Genomic DNA, 23,655 nt, shown 5'->3' with positions numbered 1-23,655 from the left:
ATTATAATAAAAAAAATATTAGAGCTTGTCACGAGGTCTTTGACCGAGACCTCATAAGATCATCGATACAAGTAAAATAAACCAAAATTATTCTTTGTGAGTTCAGAAATAAAAATTATGAAATCAAAAAAATAATTAAATCATAATAATTATCAAAGCACGAAATCACATCATATTAACCCCTCAATTATGTCTTCCCTCATGGGATATAAAGAGAAATAAACTTTTGTATATAAACAAATACTAGTAGATCATAACATCTAGCAGAATTAAATGAAATTACAATAAAATAGAATACCAAGATTTAAATGGAAAACTCATCCGATGTCAAGGGTAAAAATCACGGGACAAACTAGAAATAATCCATTATAAGAATAATAAATATATAAATCACAATTTCTTGCCCAAAACTCTAGCAACGATCACAAGAGGATAATTGGGATATAAAGATCATGTCACTGTATATAATATTTAAATTCTCTTCAAGTAATCATAGTAAGAATCTACCGTAGATCTGATCTAACCTGAGATGATAATACTACTAGATGATTGAGAATAGTTTCTTTGCGTTATCATTGTTTTATTCCCTTTTTTTTCTTTTTTTTCTATTTTTTTTCTTCTTCTCCTTGAATAAGTTGCTACTACTGCTCGTGGCTCAATTTTTTTCTACACTAAAATCACAGCCCCTGCACCCCTTAACTTTGATCTAGAGTTAAGTCAAAGGGGGGTGGGCTGTGAGCTGAATCCACTATCGCCTATCGGCCCAACATTCTCTCGACTAGTTGACTCGAATCTTTAAAAATTAATAGTTTTGATCTCTTATAATTTATCTTCTTAAATAACCCAAAAACAAATTTTCTAAAAGAATAAATTAGAATGTAATCAAAATTTGATACAAAATGTTAGGAATTAATGCATCTTAATTATCAAACACCTTGTTTCTTTAAAGTCCAAACATAAAATAGAGGAGACGAAGATAAGAATATAAAAGGATAAAAGAATAGAAGAATTAAAGTTTATAACTCAAGTCATGGCTCTCACAGTCTTTTTAGTTTTTAGATCGATGTGTTTGCGCGGGCGCGGGCGCGGGCGGAAAACAACTATACCACTGCCTATGAGTGGGGAGATGGAGATCCGACGGCCCTCGTGAATTCATCAATAGCGCGCGAAAAAGGATCGGATTCGGTATCTCCAGAGTTCGGATCCGATACGGATACAGATTTGATAGGGCACAATCCGATCCGTTACGGTTGGTATTTATTTCGCTTTGTGAAGCCAGCCTTCGGTACTCGCTAGCTTTAGGGCTCGCTCGTCTTCGTGATCCTTGATATCTCCTCGATCGAGAACTGCGATCTCCAAGCTCGATCTTTCCTCTCGAAATAAGTTGATCCTGATCTTCTCCAACATGACAGAGGTGACTATCTCTCGCTTGCTCTTTCTCTCTTCGTTTGAATCGATGTGATTCTTCCGGTTAGGGTTTTTTTTTTCTGTATCTCTTTCCAAAATAATTTATTAAATTCGATGATGTGAAAGCTGCATAGAAGATTTGGAGGATAAAATACGTGGCTTTTCTTGTCTCGGTTGGTGATTGTTGGAACAGACGAGGAAACCATGAGGGCATTTAGACTGGTTTCTTTAGGTTTATCTTTTTCATTAGTAGAAAATTGAGTCGAGGCACTTGATGACGCTGTTTCATTCAGTATGTGAAATGAAGTTGCACCATGTCGTGAAGTCGCGGTCCATGGTAAGAGACTGATTCTTGCAAAAACAATTTAGATCTCTCTGGATGTCTGGTTACACTTCTTGTGTATCTTTAGTCATATGTTGATGTCGTTGCAGAAGGTATGAATGAGATGCAGAGCACTATGTATCAGGTTGTTAGTGTTACAGTGACAGGTGTATGCATATCCTTATATAGGCGTACATATACACATATATACAGACACATATATACATATATGTGTATATATAACAACGCTCTTCAGTTTTGGGTGGGTGCTAAAAATCTTAATTTGATATGACGAAGATATTTCATGCATCTAGGTCTTGACAACACGAGGTTGATACAGAATTATAGAGGGCATTCAAAAAACTTGAAATATGTGATTTTATCTGATTTGACATTGGTCTTATCATGCTCATCTATTTGTATGTTGAATATGAACTGAACTGTTCATTGGCCACTTGGTCTGGACTCATTTTCTACTAATCTGATGCACTTGTTATATAAAAAAGGGGGGAGAGATAGCACGAGAAACTCTCAAAATTCTGAAAATCATGACAAGTTCAGAGGAAGGTCCAAATCCAGATCAAGAATGAAATACTATCGTTGTGATAAGTTGGACACATGAAAAGAACACAATGAAGAAAAGAAAGAAGGAAAATATACAACTTCAGTTGCATTTGATGGAAAACGAATTGAGCGCAAAGACACATTTCAAGTTTGAGCTTGAAAAATAAGATGTGCACAGCAACGGTGACAATGCCATTTTGTATTTTACTTAGTAGTAGAAATTATACAATATGTCTGCTATCTTTGTTTACATGATGCAAAACCACAAAATCTGTATATATTCTGTAATAAACTTTTGTAGGTGAACTTGTTGAAAAGTAGAAGATTTTATAGAAGGTAGGAGCTCATAACTGTTGGAAAAATTGGAAATGTGACTTATAAACTGTAAAGTTTTTTAACAAAAGAAAGCATAAGATGAAACAATGAATAGAAGTTAAGATCTTGGAATGATGCATGACATTTGTTTGGCTTATTTAATCATAGTGTGTTTCAAGTTAGATAAAATCTAGGCTATTATTATTTAATATTTATGCCACCTCATGACTAATATATAAATAAAACAAAGGAAAGTCAGGGATGGGAGCCAACTCATAGCAGAGAAACTAAGGAGCACGACTATGACATTTTTTTTGCTTATTTAACCATAGTATGTATCAAGTTAGATAAAACCTAGTCTATTATTATTAATATTTATGCCACCTCATGACTAATATATAAATAAAACAAAGGAAATTGTGAGGGATGGGAGCAACTTGTAGCAGAGAAACTAAGAAGCACAAGTATGAACATATATGGTGGTTTTTCTTTTTTATCCTGGTGCTTTATTTTGTGAATGCCCCACAAGCGCTGTGTACTTATCCTTTTCATAATTTAAGTCTCCTGCAGTGGCCTAATATCTTTTGAAGAAAATATCATGAGAAACATAACGAAGAAACAAGTATGAATATATGCAGTGGTTTTGTATTTGTTTTTCTCGTGGTGTGTTTATGTGTGAATGCACCACTAGCATTCTGTACCAATCCTTTTCATAATTGAAGTTTCCTGCAGTGATCTAATATCTTTTCGAGAAAATAACATGAGAAACATGCGAGGAACTTTTCCATATTGACATACCAGTTGGAGAAGTCATAGGGAAATCCCTGCCAGTCAAAAAGACCAAAACATAATGGTTTTATTTATTTACACCTCAGAGGAATGCTGCCTGCCAATATGATCAAGATTTAGAAGGAAAGAAATAGGACCTTGTTCTCCAAATATTTCTCTTTTTCTCAAATATTGTACCAATATTTATTGATTTAATTATCATTTTACCATCATCTACATAGACATACTAGATTTTTGGCAAACAGTAATTATAGTTATGTTGAATAAATCCTGTCGTTGGATTTAAGTGTTAATAACTAAGTTAGGTAGATATATTACATTGACATAGGTAGTTATTTTACATTAACAGCAATAGTGATTAGAATTATGTTCACTGGAAAACAAATACTTAGAAAATAATTCAATTTTCACAAATTTTTCTAATAAGACTAAATCTTGTTAATTGTCCCTCCTTTTCCTTGTAATTGCACCTACTTCTACGAAATATCTTCAGTCAGAGGACTCCTCTTGTTGAACCATTGGTGAGCCTAACTAAAAATGTGAAAGCTTCTAAAAAATGCTGATCCTTTGAGAGTCATTTTAATCTGTAACTCCTTTTGTTTAAATTTATAAGTCACAACAAATGTATTATTGTTATAATGTAATTGAGTTTATGTCTAGGCCTTTTTTTTCATTTTATTGACATCTATAACCTGTTAATGTCTGTGTATGTTCATGACTCTATTAGTTTCCTGGTTTCACCCTTATCCTCTGAATTCAAGTCATGTTAAATATTTATAGGAACGAAGATTCATGTGAATCCTTTGTCAATCTTCTACGTATTCTTTCAGCATTATGTTACATTCTTTGCTAACTGTTGTAACCACATTTGGTCACTGTAGCCAAACAAAAATTGGGTTTGGTTCTTAGAGACATTTGTTTCCTTTGTATGCACAAGCTCCAAAGGAGCAGTATATGATTTCTTTTTCTGCGTCTTTTGCAGTATTGGGTTAGTCAAGGAAACAAATGGTGTGATTTCTGCAAGATATATATTGCTAACAATCCATTGAGCATCAGAACTCATGAACTGGGTCAGCGCCACAAGGACAATGTTGCTAAGAGGCTTGCCACTATGAGAAAGGAGAGTGCTGCCAAGGAGAAAGAACAAAAAGCAGCAGCTCGTGCCCTTAAGGAAATAGAAGCAGTAAGCTTTCTTTGAACCTTAAGCATTGATGTTAAGATAATGCATTACCACATTTGAATTGTTTTATTATTCTTTTTATTCTGTGTCATGCAGAAAGCGGAACGAAGTTACCAGAAGGATCTAGTTTCTTTCCGGAGCGTTGATACTAGCACTGGACTGGATTCAAATAAGAAAAAGACAGACGAAGCCCAATGTTCAGCTGCAACTACAAATGGTAATATCCCAAGATTTCTCAATATATGTTCTGAACATTAAAAGCCAACTAGTCTGCTATCACTTTAGATGAACTTGATATGCATGGAACGGTCACTTGCATGGGAATAGTGCTTTTCCTTCGTTTACCATGTCATTCCATGCATATCTTATGGTAATATTTAGAGTTTCTTCTATAGCTGATGTGCATGGTATGGCAGGGCTGCCAATCTGCCTGCCAGCATTCTGAATTGTCTCTTATCTGAAGGAGTTCAGCATTGTTCTTATTAGGTTTATATTGAGACCTTGAAGTTATAAGCTAATGATCCCAAACATTGTGCCTATTTGTCTGCTGACCTGAACCCAGGTCCACTGTGTAGCATCTAATTGGTTAATGGATGCAAATATGTTTAGTTTAGCTCATCTAATAATTGGATCATACCAAAGTAGTTCTACAAGAAATGGCTTCAAGTTATGGGAAGGACGAATTGGTCCATATCATGCTCAATCCTGTCAGGAACACATACTGACATGGTGCGATACACATATGAAATCAAGTGGGTGTCTAAAATATTTTCCTATAGGCGAAATGTCTTCTGAAATTTGACATTTTTTACCTTGTTATTGTAAAAGATGACTTGGTACTGAGTCATATATCAGCTGATTCCCTTCCTATTTATGTTTACTGATTAATTTCTTCGTGATAGTTCTTACTTGCAATTAAAATATTTTCGTGTTATTTGTTTAGTTCTCTCTATCTTTTAATTGGATGTACCATGCAACAATTTGGATTCACCCTTTTGGAACACCCTCCATAATCATTATTGGTGGCTAATTAAAATGGTCCCCTTAAGTTGTACTATTCTCAAGAATACCACCGCTTGATCTTGAGTCAAGGTTCTTATATGAGCACACTGGCCAGATTCTTACACAGCAGTATAGGTTGGCTTGGTCCCATGCCTGATGGTCTAATGTTGGGCTGAGTAAGCACCAGGTCCATGGGACTTCCATTTTGGACATGGCTGAACCATTCCCTGGATCTTGCATGGCCTTTATGCATCATTAGTTGAGTCTTAAGCTCATGTTCGTTTGCTGCTTTCTTAGAGGTGCCAGATCATGTCAAAAAACTTTATTACACTTTATATCCCAATTTCACAAGAGTGATGAATGATTACATTGTTTTAGGAAATGGAGCTGCTTCCAAATCCAAAGGTGGCCCAGCTCCGGGGTTGGTCATTTCAACACCTCTGAACCCCACGAGAGCTGTTAAAGGTAAACCATCATCGGTTGCTGTTAACAAGAGAAAAAGGGATGATGGGAAGGCAAAGGCGATATCAAAAGAGGAAGTCCAGGCTCTAAAAGCAAGGGAGGCTGCAAGGAAAAGAATGGAAGAAAGGGAGAAACCATTCATGGGCCTATATAAGTCATACTGATCTGCTTGGAGGAAGCAAAACCTGTCAGCAGATCATTTGTTGCATTATTGAACTGTATGTAATATTGTGCTTGTTCAATTGGGAATCCAATTATAACATATAAAACAAACAGAAGTCTTCCTCTCTACTGATTAGAACATTCAAAAGAGCTAGAGTTGGATATGTCTACTCTCTTTTCTAGGTAAAATTGAATGGTTTTTAGTGGAGACGTGTCTGTTTTTGCTGAAGTCATATTTTTATTTCTCTGATTATTTGCATAACTTTAATATTTATTTGCTCAATATTTCAATTTTGTATTTTCAATTTACCCTACGGCATATACATGTTCATTATCATGACATGAGAGTATTTAACATCTGTTGTTTATGGAGGATGTGAATGACATTTTTTAGGTTATCATCTGTCATTCTAGATCATGAGAGGAAATTTTAAAGGTCTATTTAAGGTTCAGGCAATAAAAGCCAATAATTTGATATTTTTTATGCAAGCAGATACTCTGTGCGCATTAATGATGAACAGCTGTTTACTGATGTCACATGGAAGCCTATCCGGTCTTCAGATCTTGTTTGAGCTCTTGGGTACCCCATTGATGGGAAAATCAAAGAAAGTACAATTGCTTATAGCTTTGGAAGAAAAAATAGTAATTCAATAGAAGACACTTGCATGATCTTTTAGACTACTTTCATGTTGTAGAAAATGGCTTGCAATGAAAAGTTGTAATCTATATCGGCATGTCCAATATTTATTGAGGTGCATGTCTTGAAGCATCAGATGAGTGCATAGACCAATTGGCAACAAATTGTATACATTGACTTCTGATGTATTTGGCACCTTTTGGTATATGAACTGTAAGTGTTCATTTCTTGTTTGCTACATTCCCGCATCGAAAATTGTATACATTAACTTCTGATGTATTTGGCACCGTTTGGTATGTGAACTATTTCTTGTTTGCTGCATTCCCACATTGCGATGCTACTGCTTTTTTTGATTCAACACATTATGATTCTTAATATCCGGCTGCAGGTTCTTGTCGGTTCTTCAGTGATCTTCCCAAGGTGAAACATGTGACATCAAACGACCACTGTGATCTGTCAAATACCTTGATTTGTTGACATTTTACCTTGAACACTTGTGCGCACAAGGTGATCGGATCAATGGCATGAGAATCTGGTTGTAGCCTGACAAATAGTTCTTCGATGCATTAGCTGTCATTGTTCATGCTAATTAGCAGTCTTTACTGATTCTGCCTTCATTCCATGACATTATGGTTTTTGATCAAGCAGTACAAGGTGCGGGCGTGCTGTAGCACAACAATGTTTTTGACCACTCCATCATCGTATTCTTGCTTTCTTGTAGTGCTGACAGTTGCATTTAACACATAGGACTAACACTTATTCATCATGTACTTGCCTTTATATGTTGCTAATGAAGAGTTCTCCCGTAGATATATGAAGGAACTCTGCTGCTGGGGATATGATGTCTGATGCATCATTCCACTGGGCTTCTCAAAGGAGGTACGAATCTTCTACTTCGTTTGTAATCCAAACACGAAATAATGCGATTATAAGAGAGAAGTTAACATGGATAGATGGAGAAATTGATCGGTCCATTTTTTGGTATTCCTGGATCGCCTATATGAAGCTGGTGGCATTTCCATGTGTTCCATGCACCGGAGATGAAGCATGTTTGTTTACAGTCGCTTTCATTTCTCTTGACACTGTTCGAAGTTGGCATGATTGACGGATTTGTTGTGTCCTCGAAGGACTAGTTGTCGATCCAGCTGTTCTCTCTGTCTCTGAAGCAGGTCGTCAAAGAAATCCGCCCAGCGTTTCATCTTTCAGGTTGCACAAGGGGAGTCGCGGTCGATGATGGCGTGGAATGCTTGTACACACTGCTGCAGCTTAATCAACCACCGACGCGGGTGACTAAAACTTCTTCTTCTTCTTCTTCTTCTTTTTGGGTCAATTTGCTTGCTTGTTAGTGTCTTCTATTGTGCCAACCACTTCCCACCCACCCACATGTGAATCCTTGACATGTATGTCCACCACTGTTTTAGCAGATACCACCGAACTATGCTAGTGGAGCCAACACAGCTCCTTTTCACTTCTGCTAGACTTTTTACATCTCAATATATTTTGCCTCCAAAATCAGTCTCAATCGAAGTATTTCTGTTTCTTGTCATCTTTAGTATACCCAAGAAAACAATGTCCAATGGAAATTTCCATACTTGTTGAACAAGGCTATTCTTTTGCATATCCACGCATCTCAATCCATATAATGCAGCCTTGATTCTGGAGTGATGATATATGTATGTAGGAAGTCTTTGGTGATTGTGATCCGTAACTTGTTATAGCCCACAATATTTAATAATCCATATGCTTGCAAAGAATCTGTCCAAAACAGTCTATTATTATATCTTCATATAATCTCATCTCACTCTTAGAAGATTTTCCACTGTAACATGCTATCAGGTACGTAGAGCAGGCATGCATGCGGTCTAAAGAGAAAACAAAAGAAAATGCATGGTGCTTGGTAGAATGAATGCCTTTGTGTGTTGTGGCTATTGTCTCGGATGGCAAACGCATTCACCATTGATCATAAAAGCCTGTGAAAGCAAAAGCCTCCTGTCCTAGGGTAAGGGTCACAGACTCTCCTTTCCTGTACAAACTAAAGGCTCAAGGGACCCACAACAGGCCTAATAAATACCACTCGGATCGGACTCGACATCATAATAATTCCTCATAAGTAACCCTCCCCCCCCTACCCTGGTCGGCAGAACATTTGGGTTTGAATTCAGGAGATGGAACCAAATAGAGAGACAAATTAGGAAGATGTGAATGTTAGACATGATAGTTAGGCATCAGCCTTTCACATATTGGACATGCTTGCTTGCTTGCTGGGTTATTTCACTGCAGTCTTTAGATCAAATATATCTTTTACTGTCTACACCCGATGCAGTTTACGAGTTCCAGTTGACACTCTGCCGTCTTTATGGATGGGAAACTCCACATGGGAATCATGAGGTTTCCTGACTCATCACGATTGGATACTGCCACTCCTCGATGTCTTTTGACTTGTGAGAGCTACAGAGAAAGGTAGAGGCCGAAGTACTATTCCACTGTGCTGAACCTTTGTCTTTGCCCCCACCGGATTAAACTTTTTCCAACCAAACTCTGAGCCGCAGCAGCACAAGTGTTGGTAAAAGCAGTGCAGGAGTGGTACGTAGAAAAGGCTTGACGGTGGAAGCACTGATGTAAAGTCATGCTTAATATAGGAAAGGTCACTGCGACTTCACTGTTGACGGAGAGAGAGAGAGAGAGAGAGAGATTCACGCATGTTCACTGTAGCAGACGGATGGCTCCGATGCAGCAGTGGTTTCACCTTCTTTAGCTTTTATTACCGAGCGTGGCTGACAGGAAGTAGCTGACATTATGTTTGTTCTGCCATTTACCTTGACATATGATGCATATTTATGTTCACCTGCCACATTGATACGTAAATTTCTCCTTTTTGCAGTGCTAGCTTGTGACTAGGACAGCGTAAATAAATGCTTCCCCTTATGTTTATAATCTCTTAGTTACCGGAACAGTGGGTGTCGATTTTGTTTCTTGTGTTTTTGCTGCTGTGAACACGAGAACTCAGAACTAATTGTTTCTATTTCATGCTACGTGGGAAGGGCTTCTGTTGTTCTGCTGCGCAAGCAAGACACAGGCGAAATGAAATGCTACGGGAGACTTGACGCAAATGACTCGATATCTTTCACTTGCACAACTTAAAACAGAGAGATGATTACACAGCACGCGAACGAAGATGAGTGAGTGTTCTCACCGTTGACTGTATGATTACATTGTCTCGCGAGGAGTAGAACGACTGGTTGATACAGGACGATGACGACGACGACGACGACGACAAGGAACATATCACCGACGGCCGAACGAGTGGGTATTGAATCCTCTGGAAATGCTAAGCACGGCCGGGTTGAAGCGCAGGCAGCCGAAGAGGCTCTGCCGGTAGGGAAGTGCGGTCTTCTTCTTGAGCTCCTCCGTCGCTGCCCGGTTGGCGGCGTAGTGCATCTGATGCGACGACGCAAAATGACCACTCCCCCTCCTGATCGAACCGCTGCTGTCGGTCGATCTGAAGCTCGAATTCTTCAGATCCTCCGTCACGGATTTCTTGATTGATGATGACGACGATGGTAGCAGCGTGTACTTGCGGAGAGGATCCTTGCTCCGGTTGCCGGTGGCGCGTCCTTCAGACGCACTTCGGAAGAGGAGCAAGTCCTTCAGCCGCCACTTCTTGCTTCCACCGCCACCGCCACCGCCGCCGCCACTCTTCAGGCTGGCCGTGGAAGCTGTTGCAGGAGGAGAAGTGGGAGTCGTCTTGAAGAAACTTCCTCCGCCTCTGAGTGGAGAGAGCGATCTCGACCCCTTCCGACTTCTGGAAGAAGAGAAAGAAGGAGAGGTAGGTGTCGTCGCTCTTCCTCGATCTCTCGTCGCTTCCACCATCGCCGCGGTGAAGGGGTCAATCTGTTCTCCCCTTCCTCCTCTGCCTCGGTGGCAGGGAGACCACAAAACCCTCTGCTTCGGTGACCTCGGCGAGGAGGCCACGCTGCTTCCGTCATCCGTGACCGGGTGCTGCAGCCGAGGAGGGGGCTTGAGCGGCCGGATCTTTCCTTCTTCGAACAGCTCATCGGCGGTGGTGAGCACCGGCAACCCTTGTTTGTCCAGGTGGCCGCTGAAATCGAAGGCGAAGTCGAGTACGTCCTCCTCCTCGTCCTTAGCGGGGCTGCCGCCCCGGGACTTCGGGGTGCCAGGCTTCTCCTCCCAGTCGAAAGGGACACCAGAGGCGGCGGCCGGCGAATTGGTGGAGGAGATGGCGTTGAAATGCGCGTAGATGGCGGAAGCGCGCGTCGGGCTGGTGGGAGCGCTGGTGTAGTGGCGGAAGAAGTTGAAGGGGTCGCCGGAGCGCTTCGGGCTCGACGGCGCGCTCACGTACGGGCTGGTGCATGCGCTGTCCAAGTGGAAGTCCGGCACCGGCACGACCACCTCCATCTTCACCTCCCTCCCTCTCTTCTGATGATCTCTCTGTCTCTGTCTCTGTCTTTCTTTCTTCCTTTGTTCTTATGATGGCTTTCAGGGAACACCTGGAACAGTATGGAAACAAGGAAGGCGAATGGAGGCGGGGACTTTAAATGGCAATGGTTGCGGGAAGGTAAGAGGAAAGAAGAAGGCAAAGAATTCTTTGACCAAGGAGGAAAGGAGCAAATCTTTTATAGTAGATTTAGGACGGATAAGAGGTAGAGATAGAGAGCCGCCTTTTATTACTCATTCATGTTTTCTCGATTTATCTTATAGATTTTTCGCAGCGGTGTGATTTGGACACGCCTTAATGTGACATCAAATAACACTATAATATAACATAATGATCAAAAGAGAGAACATATTGGCCAATCGAAAAGATAGAGGTTTGTTCTTGGAGTGGAATTGTCAAAGAGCACGTGTGTTCTTGGACATGATTGCCGCTTGCTTTACACTAAAAACAAATATGCCACGTTGAAGCAAATAAAAGTCCAAAGGCGCGGCCGAAGTGAGTTTGAGAATTATGCTTTATGTTAGAGACGACAACATTATCATACACTGTATAAACACTATGACCAAACAGCGTACAGGGATAAGTGCGTACCTCTGGACATACGTGTCAGGATATATATAAAGATTGAGGAGGGAAAAAGAAAAAGGAAAAAAAATCATATATATATATACCTTGCACTGATATATATATATATATATATATCATATTATCTTCGAACGACTATAAATACCTTGAATTACTTTCGGCAATTATTTCATTCTTTATGTTTTTTGATATTTTCTAAGGGATATTATTTCAATGTGAGTTCTAATATCATTATCAATTGATAGAGATGAACCACAATAGTTTGCCCTCAAGGTTATAAGATTTATGGGACTCGAAGAGATATATATCTTACAAAATAATTCTAACATTGCACTGATTAGGGAACTCAAGGTGGGGTGGGTGGTCATCTGCCTCCTCAATTTGAACATAATTAATGGTGTTCATTGACTAATTCGTGTAGCATTCAGCAGGGGTTGGTATAGGATTGCTTTGGCCACTGCTTGAGCTCTTCTTGGTCGTCTCACGTGTGCCTTTAATGACACATCCATCACCACAAACATCAGCTTAAACCGCCACATCCCATGTCACTAAACTGAGACTACCATGCTTGGGATTATGTAAGTGTCGGAGAAGGTTACCGGCTTCTTTCTCTTTCTAACCTCCAATTCTGACTCTGATCATATCATGTTGCCCTCGATTTCTCTAATATTTAAGCTCGTGCGATTTTATTGTTCATATCAAATCTGTCAAAAGGACAGTGTAGGAATTAACTATATGACCACAGTTCTTGCTTGGTAAGACTGCCGTGCGTTCACCTGAGCCTCGTCAAAGATGACATGTATTAAGGTGTGGGTTTCTACATCATGCCATTTGAAGTGCTGCATTACGTTGAGGAGGGGTGGCGTACAAGGCTTTGGGCCTCGGAGCATGTGGGTTTGACATTCTATGTGGCTGACCGCAGGCAGGCACGTGCCAACCGATGCACCACTTGAGTTGGTGTCTAGAGTGATTGCTCAGCCTCTCGTGGTTGGCTTAAAGGTTAAACCTCAGATGTGCTATCGAAGCATACATTCATTATATAGGCGTGACATGCTGTTTCATTAAGCAAGCAAGCATGGAGAACTAGCGGTAATAAACAGTAGAGAAGTTGCATTCCTGAATCATGCAAATCAATTGCTGAATGCTGCTGTTATCTGTGCACAGGAATCTCTGAAATGGTCAATCCAATGACTCTGATGTTTGATATCTTTGACCCTCACTCTCTCTTCAGATCATGTAATCCACATGAAAATGGCAACATAACTCTATAGCAAATTTGTGTTCAGCTTTCTTCAGGGCATGTCAATAATTGGCAGATGAACTGAAGGAAGGCTGCATTTGTTCTACACCTGACATCCACTGTAACAAGGATGAAGGTCTTCTGATTTCTGCAGCTTCAGAATTCACCGAATCGGCATGCAGTTTCAATCTCTCCAACTTTTTGGGACTTGGAAAACAGTTCTGCTTGGCGGATGAGCCGTAGACAGCCTCCTGGTAGAGTCCTTGCAGAAAATTCACCACCTCTTCTTCAAGCCGAACCACCTCTTCTTCCAGCACGGCAACTTCAGCTAGAAGCTTTAGTGTCTTTGAGACGGATGGCACAAATAACAGGAAGGACCAAATCATTTTCCAACTAGAAATCTGGTATTGGGTAAATGCAACAGACGGGGAAGAGGAAAAGGACAGTTACGTGCGATGGGAGATAGGGTGGAAGACGAGGAAGAACACCCAAAGGTCTGGTAAAAGCCCTCACCAGAGCTCTGTGGATGTTCTCTTCGTGTCTCAGCTTCTTCCTTAGTTTGTCAACCTGCAAAGCAGCATGCAAACAAGGAATCAGATGCAACTCAGATTAAGCGTGTTTGACTGATTACAACTCTTGTGGTGTGAGTACAGAGAAAGTATACATCTTGCTGTAAGGCAATCTTCCTCTCTCTTCGAGACCGGACTTTACCGGGCCCTTGTTCTGAAACCATTGATCTGTTCCCCTGCATCATAGTTCATAAGAATGTAGTTTTTATCGTCTTAGTTCATAAACAGAGAAATTATACATCTTAGTGTTCTCGTCCTCGTCCAATTCCTGAGTTCATAAGAATGTAAGAACACCACCAGATTGGAAAAAGGAACAAAAGGTGATAATTTATTTCAGCATGGATGCCGCTGATCCAACTACACCAGCATAGCACCCACCTCGAATCGATGTCCGAGGGAGGTGATTGTTTCTTTACCAAGGAGCTCATCTTCGATCAAAAAACCAATTTTGATTTCGATAACTCGTAAAGAAACTACAGAACAATTCGTTTCTAATAAAAATTCTTCGAGAAAACGAAATGTTTAATCCAAAATTTCAAAAGCCTTTCTCGAGAGACTAACGCATTGCACTCCCAATAAATCAATAGCCAAAGCAACTAAAAGAGAATCCACTTCAGGATTCGTAGAAATCAACTAATCTGTACATAGAGAAACACAGAAAGCAGGCAAAGCAGAACGAAAACTAGAGGAAACAGAGACCCATTTCGTATCTGCCACAAAGGAGCCTACTTTATCATCTCTCGAGGAAGCCTTCATGGCCTGCACAGCAATCGGCGCTCTGGCACTCATCGTCACCTCCTCCTCTCGCGTCCACTCTCCACCGTTTGTATCGGCGCCGAGATCCTCCTCCATCACATTAGCACAAAAACCGATGATACAATGGAGTGGAAATGCTGCGAACCTTAACAACCCCAACGCCATTCCCCATGACACCCGAATCAATAGAAACGAATAGAACGATGCTTCACAGAATATTTAAACCCGGGAGTGATCCCGATCCTTCCCGGGGGCGGGAACACGGCATGCAAAAAGACGAAGACGACGAAACCAAGCCAACCGAGTTAACGAAGGCAAACCCACATACCGCTCGGTGGAAGGAAGAAGGAATGATCAGGAGAGAGGAGTGGTCTCGCTAAGATCACACGACTCCGAGGTCATGAATTCCCCCATCCATGATCATGGCACAATACATACGATGCTAAAGACAAGACCGACGACGGACCCAACGCCAGCGTATCATGTCCTGTTCATGATGTCTTGACATGTCGGAAGCGAGTTTTAGATCACTACATTATCTTACGTAAACATACATATATCGAAGGTCAACAGACATATTGATCTTACAAGAACTGTTGGGATGAGAGAAACAATAGACTTTCCGGAGATATGCTTTCGACTAATGTCCACATGTATATTTACTATACTCTTTCTGACTTTGTGCCAAGTTCTTTTGTCGTGGCAATGTCAACTGAGTTGAATCTCGTCCTGCTCCGGTGGAATGCTTCACACAAGGCTAGTCACGTCGATCAAATTAAGTCACATCGTTGAAATAGTTGTAGAGACAACACTTATCATCGTCTTATGTTACTCCCTTTCTAGGTTTTGGTAATTCTCTAAAGCTTGAAAATGTGATTCGACCATTCCTTTTCCTGCGTGATGAAGAGAAGGTAAAAAAAAAATATATATTCAATCTCTTTTTATTTTTAAAAACAATAAATAAATATGTTTGGAAAATAAGTCAAACGTGAACGAAGATTTTATTTAAAACACGAAATAAATTATAATTTCATGTATATATATATATATATATATAATCAAATTGTTATTTAACGGTTGTAATCGGATTAGAATAAAAATATTAGCTATTAATTGGGTATGATATTTCCAAGTTTTAAGATTTTTCTTTGCTCCCAATGACTGGGTGAGTCCCATTTGGATTGACTGTGTCAAAAGTCAAAGACATCACAATACAATAATAGAGTGGTTATCAAGACATGTTGATAAAGATGGTTGCGTTGGTGGCCAAGAAGAAATGGGACATATATGTATATTTATTAGAATTGTTTAAGATCTTTTCGTGTGGAAAATTGTTTGGTGATAAGCATCGCTGCAACTCCAATCATATTTTTCGGGGATGGGTACTGTGAGCGTCCAAGTCGACTCAGTTGTTGTTCCGCCCGGGGATAATGGTTTGTTTAATTGGCAAGAAAGCATAAATGATTTGTGCAGTATATTTATGATACTCGGCTATTGGTGGAAGACGTACGCAATCAACTTCTTCCATGTCGCGCAGTTTCCTATGATTAGAGATGTATTTTTCTGAATGCGTATTAGTTTGATGCAGCAGACATGGAAATAACTATTCCTCCTCGAACAGAGAGGCAATACATCATAGATGATTAAACGACACCCTGGCGAATCAAATCTGAGTCAGGAATCTGCTTCCAGTCTCTCGTGAAAGGAATGGGTCAGCTTTTAATGATTCACCTTTTCCTCCTGGCAGATGATGCTTTCCGGGCCATGGAAGATTTCTACACTGACAGCGTAATCTCCGTCGGCAAAGCAATCGGCAATGTGCCAAAAGGATGTGCAGTTCTTCAAACTCCAAGGAGGCGATGTGGCAAGGGCTTGCGGTTGCATTCTTCGAACTCCTTCCACGTCGAAGGCGATACTGAGTTTTGGCTTCTCAGAAACCTCTCCTTTCAGAACAAGGAGGCTCCAAGAATCTGCTGCGACGAGCATGGATCAAGCATTTGGAAGTATATATACGAAGGAACACACTAACTCATATAGTATAAGATTGCAGATTTCTGAAAGATCTTTTACCCAGTTGCAAGGACAGACCCACGATCTTCTTGTCTATCTTGAAATATAAATGTATTATACAGGAACAAGTAGCAGCAACAGTGGTTGCATCAGAATAGGACTCACCTACCAAAGTCCCCAATCCCAGTGCTGGCTTGTGCAGACTCCACAAAAGGACTGAATGAGGCGTTGCAGCTAAAAGTTGTCGTCTTCATTCCTGCAACAAGCACAAACTTCAGATGGTGGGAACTACAGTGGTCTCCCACTCTAATTCAACAAGTAGGAGTCATAAATGAATGCTTCGTTGGCGTTTGGTCCAAACACCATTTATGAGGTGAGGCCCAAGGAGCCTCTAAATTGGGTCAGTAAAATTATTGACTCAACCAGTTTTAGGACTTGTATGCATGTGTTCTACAAAGCTTATTTCTATTAAAATTATCTTTCTCTGTTATTTCTTCTCTATTAATTATTGAAGCCTAATGCTCTATTTTCCAACACATTCGTCAGATAAAGACGATGAGTCTTCATTATTGCCAGTATCGAGGAACAAGAACCAGCATTCTATAGCTCAGCCACAATTGCCCTGGTGTTAGCTGAAGACAGGCACCTGAACCACGGCCCTTCAATGTATTCATCAATCAATCCATCTCATCCAGGACAGAGTATCTACAAAGAATAGAATGAAACATCTCATTACAACCCAATCATGCAGCTGTGTTGTTGGACGCACTTTATGAGTTGAATCCAATGATAAAATATGATATCAATGTGTCGAACACATTAATATTAACATTAACATAGTCAAATGATCTCATTTTATCCTTGAACAAACTTGGCAAGTCACCTATATGAGGAAGCAAGCATTCGGACTCGAGAGAAAGCAATATTTCCTTCGATTAGTATACTGGCAAATTAGTTTAATCCGAGTCTAAAAAGAAGATCTTTCATCAGAAAATCCAACACTTGGGAGGAGCAATATTTGTTTTTTTATTTCTTTGTCTTCTTCTTCTTCTTCTTCTTCTTCTTCTTCTGACAGTGTCAGGAAATACACAAGAAATAGAAAGTTAATTCAAGCGGTGCCAGTTAAGTCACTTGAAGGGACAAGTCGTTGGAGATGATGAGGAACACAACAATTGATTCAATATATATCAGATTCCCGCTTCTGCTCTTTCTCGTTCGTACACCTCAAAGGTCAACAGCTAAGGAGAAAATAGGGACAGCACCTCGCCGCTGAATCGACGACAACATTGACATCAGATCAAACCCACAGGGGAAAAAGAGAGAGAGACAGAGAGAGAGAGCGGCAAAATACTGCTGATTTCTTTCCAGAGAGTTAATGTCATTAACCAATCCGACGAAAACAACTCGAAGTTTCTTCAAACTCCTCCCTACGAACGCAGTAATACAGGCAAACTTTTCACACGAGTGAACAACAACATCACGGAACTAATTAGATGAAGAAGAGGCCACTGTATTTACTGTATCTCCTCCCTTACCGGAGATTAGATTCATAGCTCCTACGAGAAACAAAATGAAATGAAAGTGTCATTGGAGTCGTAATCCACAAGAACGAAAAACGCATACATGTTTGACATGCTGAAAGAAACATGCTGCCGACCTATGAATACTTGCCGAGAAACTCGTCTTCTTTCTTATCGCCCTTCTTCGGCGCCGGCCTTCTCAGCCCAAGAAGTCCCTTCCACCTGACGGATCCTTTGGGCGGCCGCTCCTCGTCGTCGTTAGCGCGGAGCTCATCGCGGAGGGTCGTGATCCTATGATGACCGCCGCCTTGGTGGCTGTCCTTAAGAGGAAGAAGCCGGCCCTTGAAGAAGAGTTGGTCGGCGGCGATCATCGGGCGGCTGCCGACCGAGAACTCAAAGTCAGGGTCGGGCGGAGGACCGGGGGTGCGTGCCGGTGGCGGCTCCATGTTAAAGTCGCTCGAGAACGACATGCGAGGGCTCATCGGCGGAGCCGGCGGCACTCCGCGGAGGCTTCGGTGATTAATGCATGCCATGGCCAGAAAAGAAAGAGAACAATCGAAACACCAACCCGACCACCCTCTACCCTCCAGTTTTTGTGTCCTCTTTCACAGCGAAGATGATCTACTTAGAGACCGCCACACTGTATGGCCGGAGTTTGTGTTCATATATAGAGCGAGGAAGGGGTTGTGGTGATGAAGAATGGGTTAGGATGGCATCTAGATCTGTCTGCTCATCATCAATCAATTGATGCAAGATGGGAAGGTTTTGTATAAATGTCAGGATCAGTACGTGTGTGCTGTATATGTGGAGTAGAAAATTTGGAAGCACAAGGAGGTACGTACCCCTTGGGTGTATCCGTGAGGTCCGTCTCTTAATCTAATCACCATCTCCTTTGAGAACTAAATGCAAAGATTTTAATATCTGTTTTCTTGTGCTTTCATTATTCGATATAATTTGGAATAATTTGAAACGAGAGAAAATGATCGCGTCTTATTTAATGAACACTTGCTTAGGTGATGATCTATTTATTATTTACTGCAATTTTAACACCTTTAAGATCATCTCAGGATCACACACAACGAGTTGCTGTGATCTCGATCCAACAAGTTTTCATGCAACAACCTACCTCCTATTTTATCCAATCAAATCCCAGATCAAGATTTCTCACATTGAAGACTTCGCAAGATTAGATCCAAGTTGATATGTAATCAACTATTTTTTTTTCCCGTTTATAATCCAATCAGACAGCTAGCTATACAAGCCGTATAGTCTAGTCATGAAAGACTGTATTCTAACATAAACCCACTTACGAAGCTGGCGGTGGTGAGATGTGGTGATGATAACCATGAAACTAAGAAACTTGCCAGATCTAACCAGTAAAATTAAATTGAAGAGATGCTGTGGATGGGGTTTGCATTGGAGATGTAGATTAAAGTTTAGATTATTAGGTTAGCTGATTAATGATATGACAAACTCTCATGGTTCAACGATGTCCCTCATGAACTATAATTTGAAGTTTTGCCTTGACTCGTCGTGGTTCTTTGTTCAGATCTACTGAGATGGAAGTCAAACCCAATACGACATCACGTTCATGCCATGACAGACATCTTAGATGGTCATGTCAAGTCTGTACTCGATAAGCAAATCTGACCCATGCTTGATTTGAAACGGAGCATGAGTTCTATACATGCTGTTATATAGCTTATTTGCTTTTTGTTTTAGGGCACCATTTCCAGGCTACTACATGCTTGTGTTGTTTGGGTAGCTCAAACTTTGACATTGAGTTGATCATTTATTTCTGCAAAAAGATGATTCGGAGCACTCTGTAGCAGTTGCAGTTAATGTCTCCCACGGACGCTTAAGCTTTACTGTATCATCCCGCTGTTGTTGATAGGTTGGATATAGGATTTGACTTGTTAGAGAGAGAGAGAGAGAGAGAGGGATGACAAGTGTTGGTGGTGGCAAGGGATATATTATTCAGGTGAGGTGAGGTGAGGTGAGGTTTGAGTAGCAGCCAAACTAAGACATGAAGGTAGGCTTAGGGAGAGAGATTGTGTCTCTCTTGTGTCTAATCGTGCTGGCAATGGAATCTTTAAAGCAATAGTGGGTTTCTTTTCTATATTATTATGTCTTGATAGTGTGATGCACGAAAATGATATATGATTCTGACTGTCAATTATGTTCTGAACTTGAAAAGTATCTTCCGAGAGTATGCAAGTATTTAGGTTCAAAATTATATAGAAACTAAAGAAAATGATAATGATATGTTGTCTTAACCAAGTTGGTCAAATTTGTTCTCTCTACATGTTGGCTATATAAATTTTGATTTGTGAAGTAAATCAATGGTGTTATGCTGCTTCTTCTGTCCTAAGCCTAATGGTGGTATAGAGATTAAGCACCCCCTGATAGTTTATGTGGGATATAAAACAGGAGAAGCCCAAACATGATAGTTGCAGACAAGCTAAAAGGGGTTTTCCTTTATGATCTTTGATGATGATGATGATGATAGATAGATAGATAGATAGATAGATAGATAGATAGATAGATAGATAGATAGATAGATAGATAGATAGATAGATAGATAGATAGTCTTTGGATCTGCCATTTTGTGAGAAATTTACAGCACTGTTTGGCTTCCAAAAGATCAAAAAGGATAGGAAAAAATATTTTGAACCAAATTGAAATAATGGACATCATTCAGCTTCTTGTGATTAAGGAGCTTATTTTTACTGCTAAGGTTAGCAACAGCATGGACATGAGGAAATTACAAGACCAAAACTTTCCCAAGCATATTTATGCTCATTATGAACATAAACAGCAACCAGCAGCAGCCCCAAGAACAGAAAATTCATCAAGTCACATACAATGAGCAATTTACACAACTTAAGTGTTTGATTGACGCGAGAGTAGATTGCATGCCATGCAATAGCAACAAAGAAGAGCACATATCAAGATTATAATCACCTTCAGATCGATGAAACCATGATCTGTCTGTATCAGTTCAGCTTACCACACCGACTCATGTTGCTGCTCCTAATAAGCCACGATCTTGAGACCCAGATTCTTCTGAGCGAACTCCACCAGATTGTCGATCTCGTCGTCGTCGATGAATCCGTCGCCATTAGAGTCGGCGTACTGGACACCGCGCTTGCTCTTCCAGCCACTGAACCGCACACGGATGCTGCGGATGGCACGCCGCAGCTCGTCCCGGCTGATGCGCCCGTCCTTGTTGGTGTCGAAGCTCTTCAGCCACACCTTGAACTCTTCCGTCGTCATCTCGTCGTCCCAGGAGCGTGCTGTGACACGGACGGCGTTGTTCTTGATGGCCATGATCGATGGTCGCTCTGTGTCCTCCGAGTTATGGCGATCTTTACGGGAAAAACAAGGCGGGGTTGATGATGGCTTTATTCGTCGGGTAAAGCACTGGTTAGCTGCTTCTTGGAAAAGCGGGGAAAGTTGCGTTGAAGAAAGAGGGAATATGACCGACCCGCGTATGCATCATCGGTGGGAAGGACTCGGTGAGTCCAAAAGAAGGGCGAGAAAAGGCAGCACCAGATGCTGCTGTATCGAGCCATGCATGATTAGGAGCGCCTGCTGCAATTAGGCGGTGGAGCACACTGTTTGACCGCCATATCACACGCCATTGGTTTCCTCTTGGAAGCTTGTAGATAAATGCATGGCTCAAAGAAGACGTCTATCTGCACAAAAATTATTGTTGTCGAATCTGATTCTTTGGAAAGTGAAAATTTTTAAATAAGAGTAATAATTGATGATTTTTTAATAATATATTTTATATTAGATTGATATCAAAATATGATTCCATCATAGATTATGGTGAATATTTTTTTCTATCAATATGATTTAGGATAATAATTTTAATGATGAAGTATGGCATCACATTCTTCTTATTTTCCTGGCAGTTTTTAGAAAGAATTCAAAAGTATTTTCATTCATCTTCCAATGACACAAAAAATTGTATGGCTGACTTATTTTCATACTAATCTTAAGATTAATATCGTAATTGAATCATATCATATCGGCTATGTCATGATTGGTAGCATCTAGGGATGATATCATGTTAGTCATAAATGCTAGAGATGTGATGTTGAGGCATTAGGTACATGACAAATAGGTATCGGTCATGTAACGATAGGGTGTTGGCTATGCGACGGTAAGATGATGATGACGACGACTACGCAATGATCGGGCCATATAGTACCAAAATATCGATTACATAATATTAAAATGATGATCATGTAACAAACACCAAGGCATTGATTATGTGACTATTAGATATTGAGAGAACATTTGATTGATTGAGCTGATTGAGAGAACAAGGTAAAAATCTTAGTCACAAAGGAGCCATAGACTTTGGAAGCATATGTACGCAATTTCATGTGAAGAACATGTTTAGCATTTCTAATGTGCTGTGCTTGACTCGGATTAGATATTTCTAGATTTTCCTACCACGCTGAGAAGATGCCAATATAGTGCTGCCATTTGGTTTCTCTTTATTCCCCTTTGATGTTGACGCTGAGGAAAAGTTTGGTGTATGGCTTATCAGTCTTCTTTTTCTTTGTTTGTAAGATTCTCATCACTTTCTATATTTATTTATTTATTTATTATTAACACAAGTTATTGACATATCCTACGATAATGCTACACTACTCACATACCTTTGCTTTAACCATTGAAAAATGCCTCACTTTCTTGTGAAGTTGGGGAAGGAAAAGCGACACTTTTAATTTTTTATCCCATTTCTTCCTCACATCATTTGAACACCTTTTTTTCTTGGTGGTATTGTGTGGGTTGATGAGAAAGCTTATCCATACAAATATGGTAGATAAAGATTTTTATTGAAATGACACATGAAGTAATACGATCGAACACAGATGGCTAATATCTCTTGAGTCAATGCATTTGTTTTTTTTATTAAAAAAATCATTAGCTTGAGAGCCTGTGCTCTATTCTACTTTTTGATAAGAAGGAGATTAATTGTTATTGATTATAATCAAAAGAAAATTATAAACGGATATAATCCTTATAAACTAAAGATTTTTAAATTAAGTATAACTAAAACTAAGTATATAAGATATAATCTTTGTAATTTTAGAAATAAATAAGAGAATATAGTTAAATTGGATGGACAAAAAAATCTAAGTAAAATCTTTAGATATCGATCGATCAATTATTAAATAAAATAGAGATAATATTTATTATTCATAGAGAGATATTATTTCATCATCATCACCAACATCCATCCAAGGGTTTAGGGTTTGTTATTACCGTCAACATTTCAAGTGAAAGCATTGTGTGTTATTGGCGTTACAAAGCATTCTATCTAATTTTTTATATTTTTTTTCCTAAATTTTTTAAACATATGAAGAGTGTGTCATTTTTTTTAAATTTTTTAAATTTTCTCCTTTATTTTTTTATTTCCATAGAATTAAGATTGATTCATGTAATGTTTTTATGATATTTGACCTTTTAAATAAATGGATAAGTTATGATAAAATATTTGTGCAAAATATACAAGTCTATTTTATATTTATGCTTAATGTTTTGAGTCTTACAGTTTTATGGACCAGGATTTTTTATTTTGAATGTTCGACTACTATTATATTGAGTTATTGTTAGCTCTTTAAAGTGCTAACCATAACTTTAAAATATTTCAACGCT

The 23,655-nt window shown here is 39.7% G+C and overlaps 4 protein-coding genes and 1 long non-coding RNA gene across 5 annotated transcripts; 1 reads left to right on the top strand and 4 right to left on the bottom strand.

Annotated features, from left to right (window-relative positions):
• Positions 1–1,274: 1,274 nt before the first annotated feature.
• On the top strand, positions 1,275–6,432 carry LOC135594666 (zinc finger protein ZOP1-like). Its single transcript, XM_065085088.1, has 4 exons — positions 1,275–1,414; positions 4,380–4,580; positions 4,674–4,794; positions 5,958–6,432. Exons 1-4 carry the CDS (start codon positions 1,406–1,408, stop codon positions 6,203–6,205), a joined length of 579 nt encoding a protein of 192 aa, XP_064941160.1. The 5' UTR covers positions 1,275–1,405; the 3' UTR covers positions 6,206–6,432.
• Positions 6,433–9,940: 3,508 nt separating this feature from the next.
• On the bottom strand, positions 9,941–11,419 carry LOC135594665 (uncharacterized). The gene has a single exon (XM_065085087.1). It carries the CDS (start codon positions 11,254–11,256, stop codon positions 10,126–10,128), a length of 1,131 nt encoding a protein of 376 aa, XP_064941159.1. The 5' UTR covers positions 11,257–11,419; the 3' UTR covers positions 9,941–10,125.
• A 1,624-nt stretch (positions 11,420–13,043) lies between these two features.
• LOC135595090 (uncharacterized) lies at positions 13,044–14,796 on the bottom strand. Its single transcript, XM_065085608.1, has 4 exons — positions 14,420–14,796; positions 13,786–13,866; positions 13,572–13,688; positions 13,044–13,465 (listed from the first exon to the last, which is right to left on the bottom strand). Exons 1-4 carry the CDS (start codon positions 14,609–14,611, stop codon positions 13,184–13,186), a joined length of 672 nt encoding a protein of 223 aa, XP_064941680.1. The 5' UTR covers positions 14,612–14,796; the 3' UTR covers positions 13,044–13,183.
• A 3,001-nt stretch (positions 14,797–17,797) lies between these two features.
• On the bottom strand, positions 17,798–18,599 carry LOC103969995 (uncharacterized). The gene is made up of 2 exons (XR_010480279.1): positions 18,114–18,599; positions 17,798–18,012 (listed from the first exon to the last, which is right to left on the bottom strand). It is a non-coding gene; the product is annotated as an uncharacterized LOC103969995 (long non-coding RNA).
• A 2,213-nt stretch (positions 18,600–20,812) lies between these two features.
• Positions 20,813–21,532, bottom strand: LOC135595089 (polcalcin Phl p 7-like). Its single transcript, XM_065085607.1, has one exon. The coding sequence runs from the start codon at positions 21,304–21,306 to the stop codon at positions 21,010–21,012; it is 297 nt and encodes a 98-aa protein (XP_064941679.1). The 5' UTR covers positions 21,307–21,532; the 3' UTR covers positions 20,813–21,009.
• Positions 21,533–23,655: the final 2,123 nt, after the last annotated feature.

This window comes from Musa acuminata, chromosome BXJ1-10 (genome assembly GCF_036884655.1).
Source record: "Musa acuminata AAA Group cultivar baxijiao chromosome BXJ1-10, Cavendish_Baxijiao_AAA, whole genome shotgun sequence".
Taxonomy (NCBI): domain Eukaryota; kingdom Viridiplantae; phylum Streptophyta; class Magnoliopsida; order Zingiberales; family Musaceae; genus Musa; species Musa acuminata.
The sequence above is the reverse complement of the archived record's forward strand: the minus strand, read 5'-3'. Positions and strand labels throughout refer to the sequence as shown.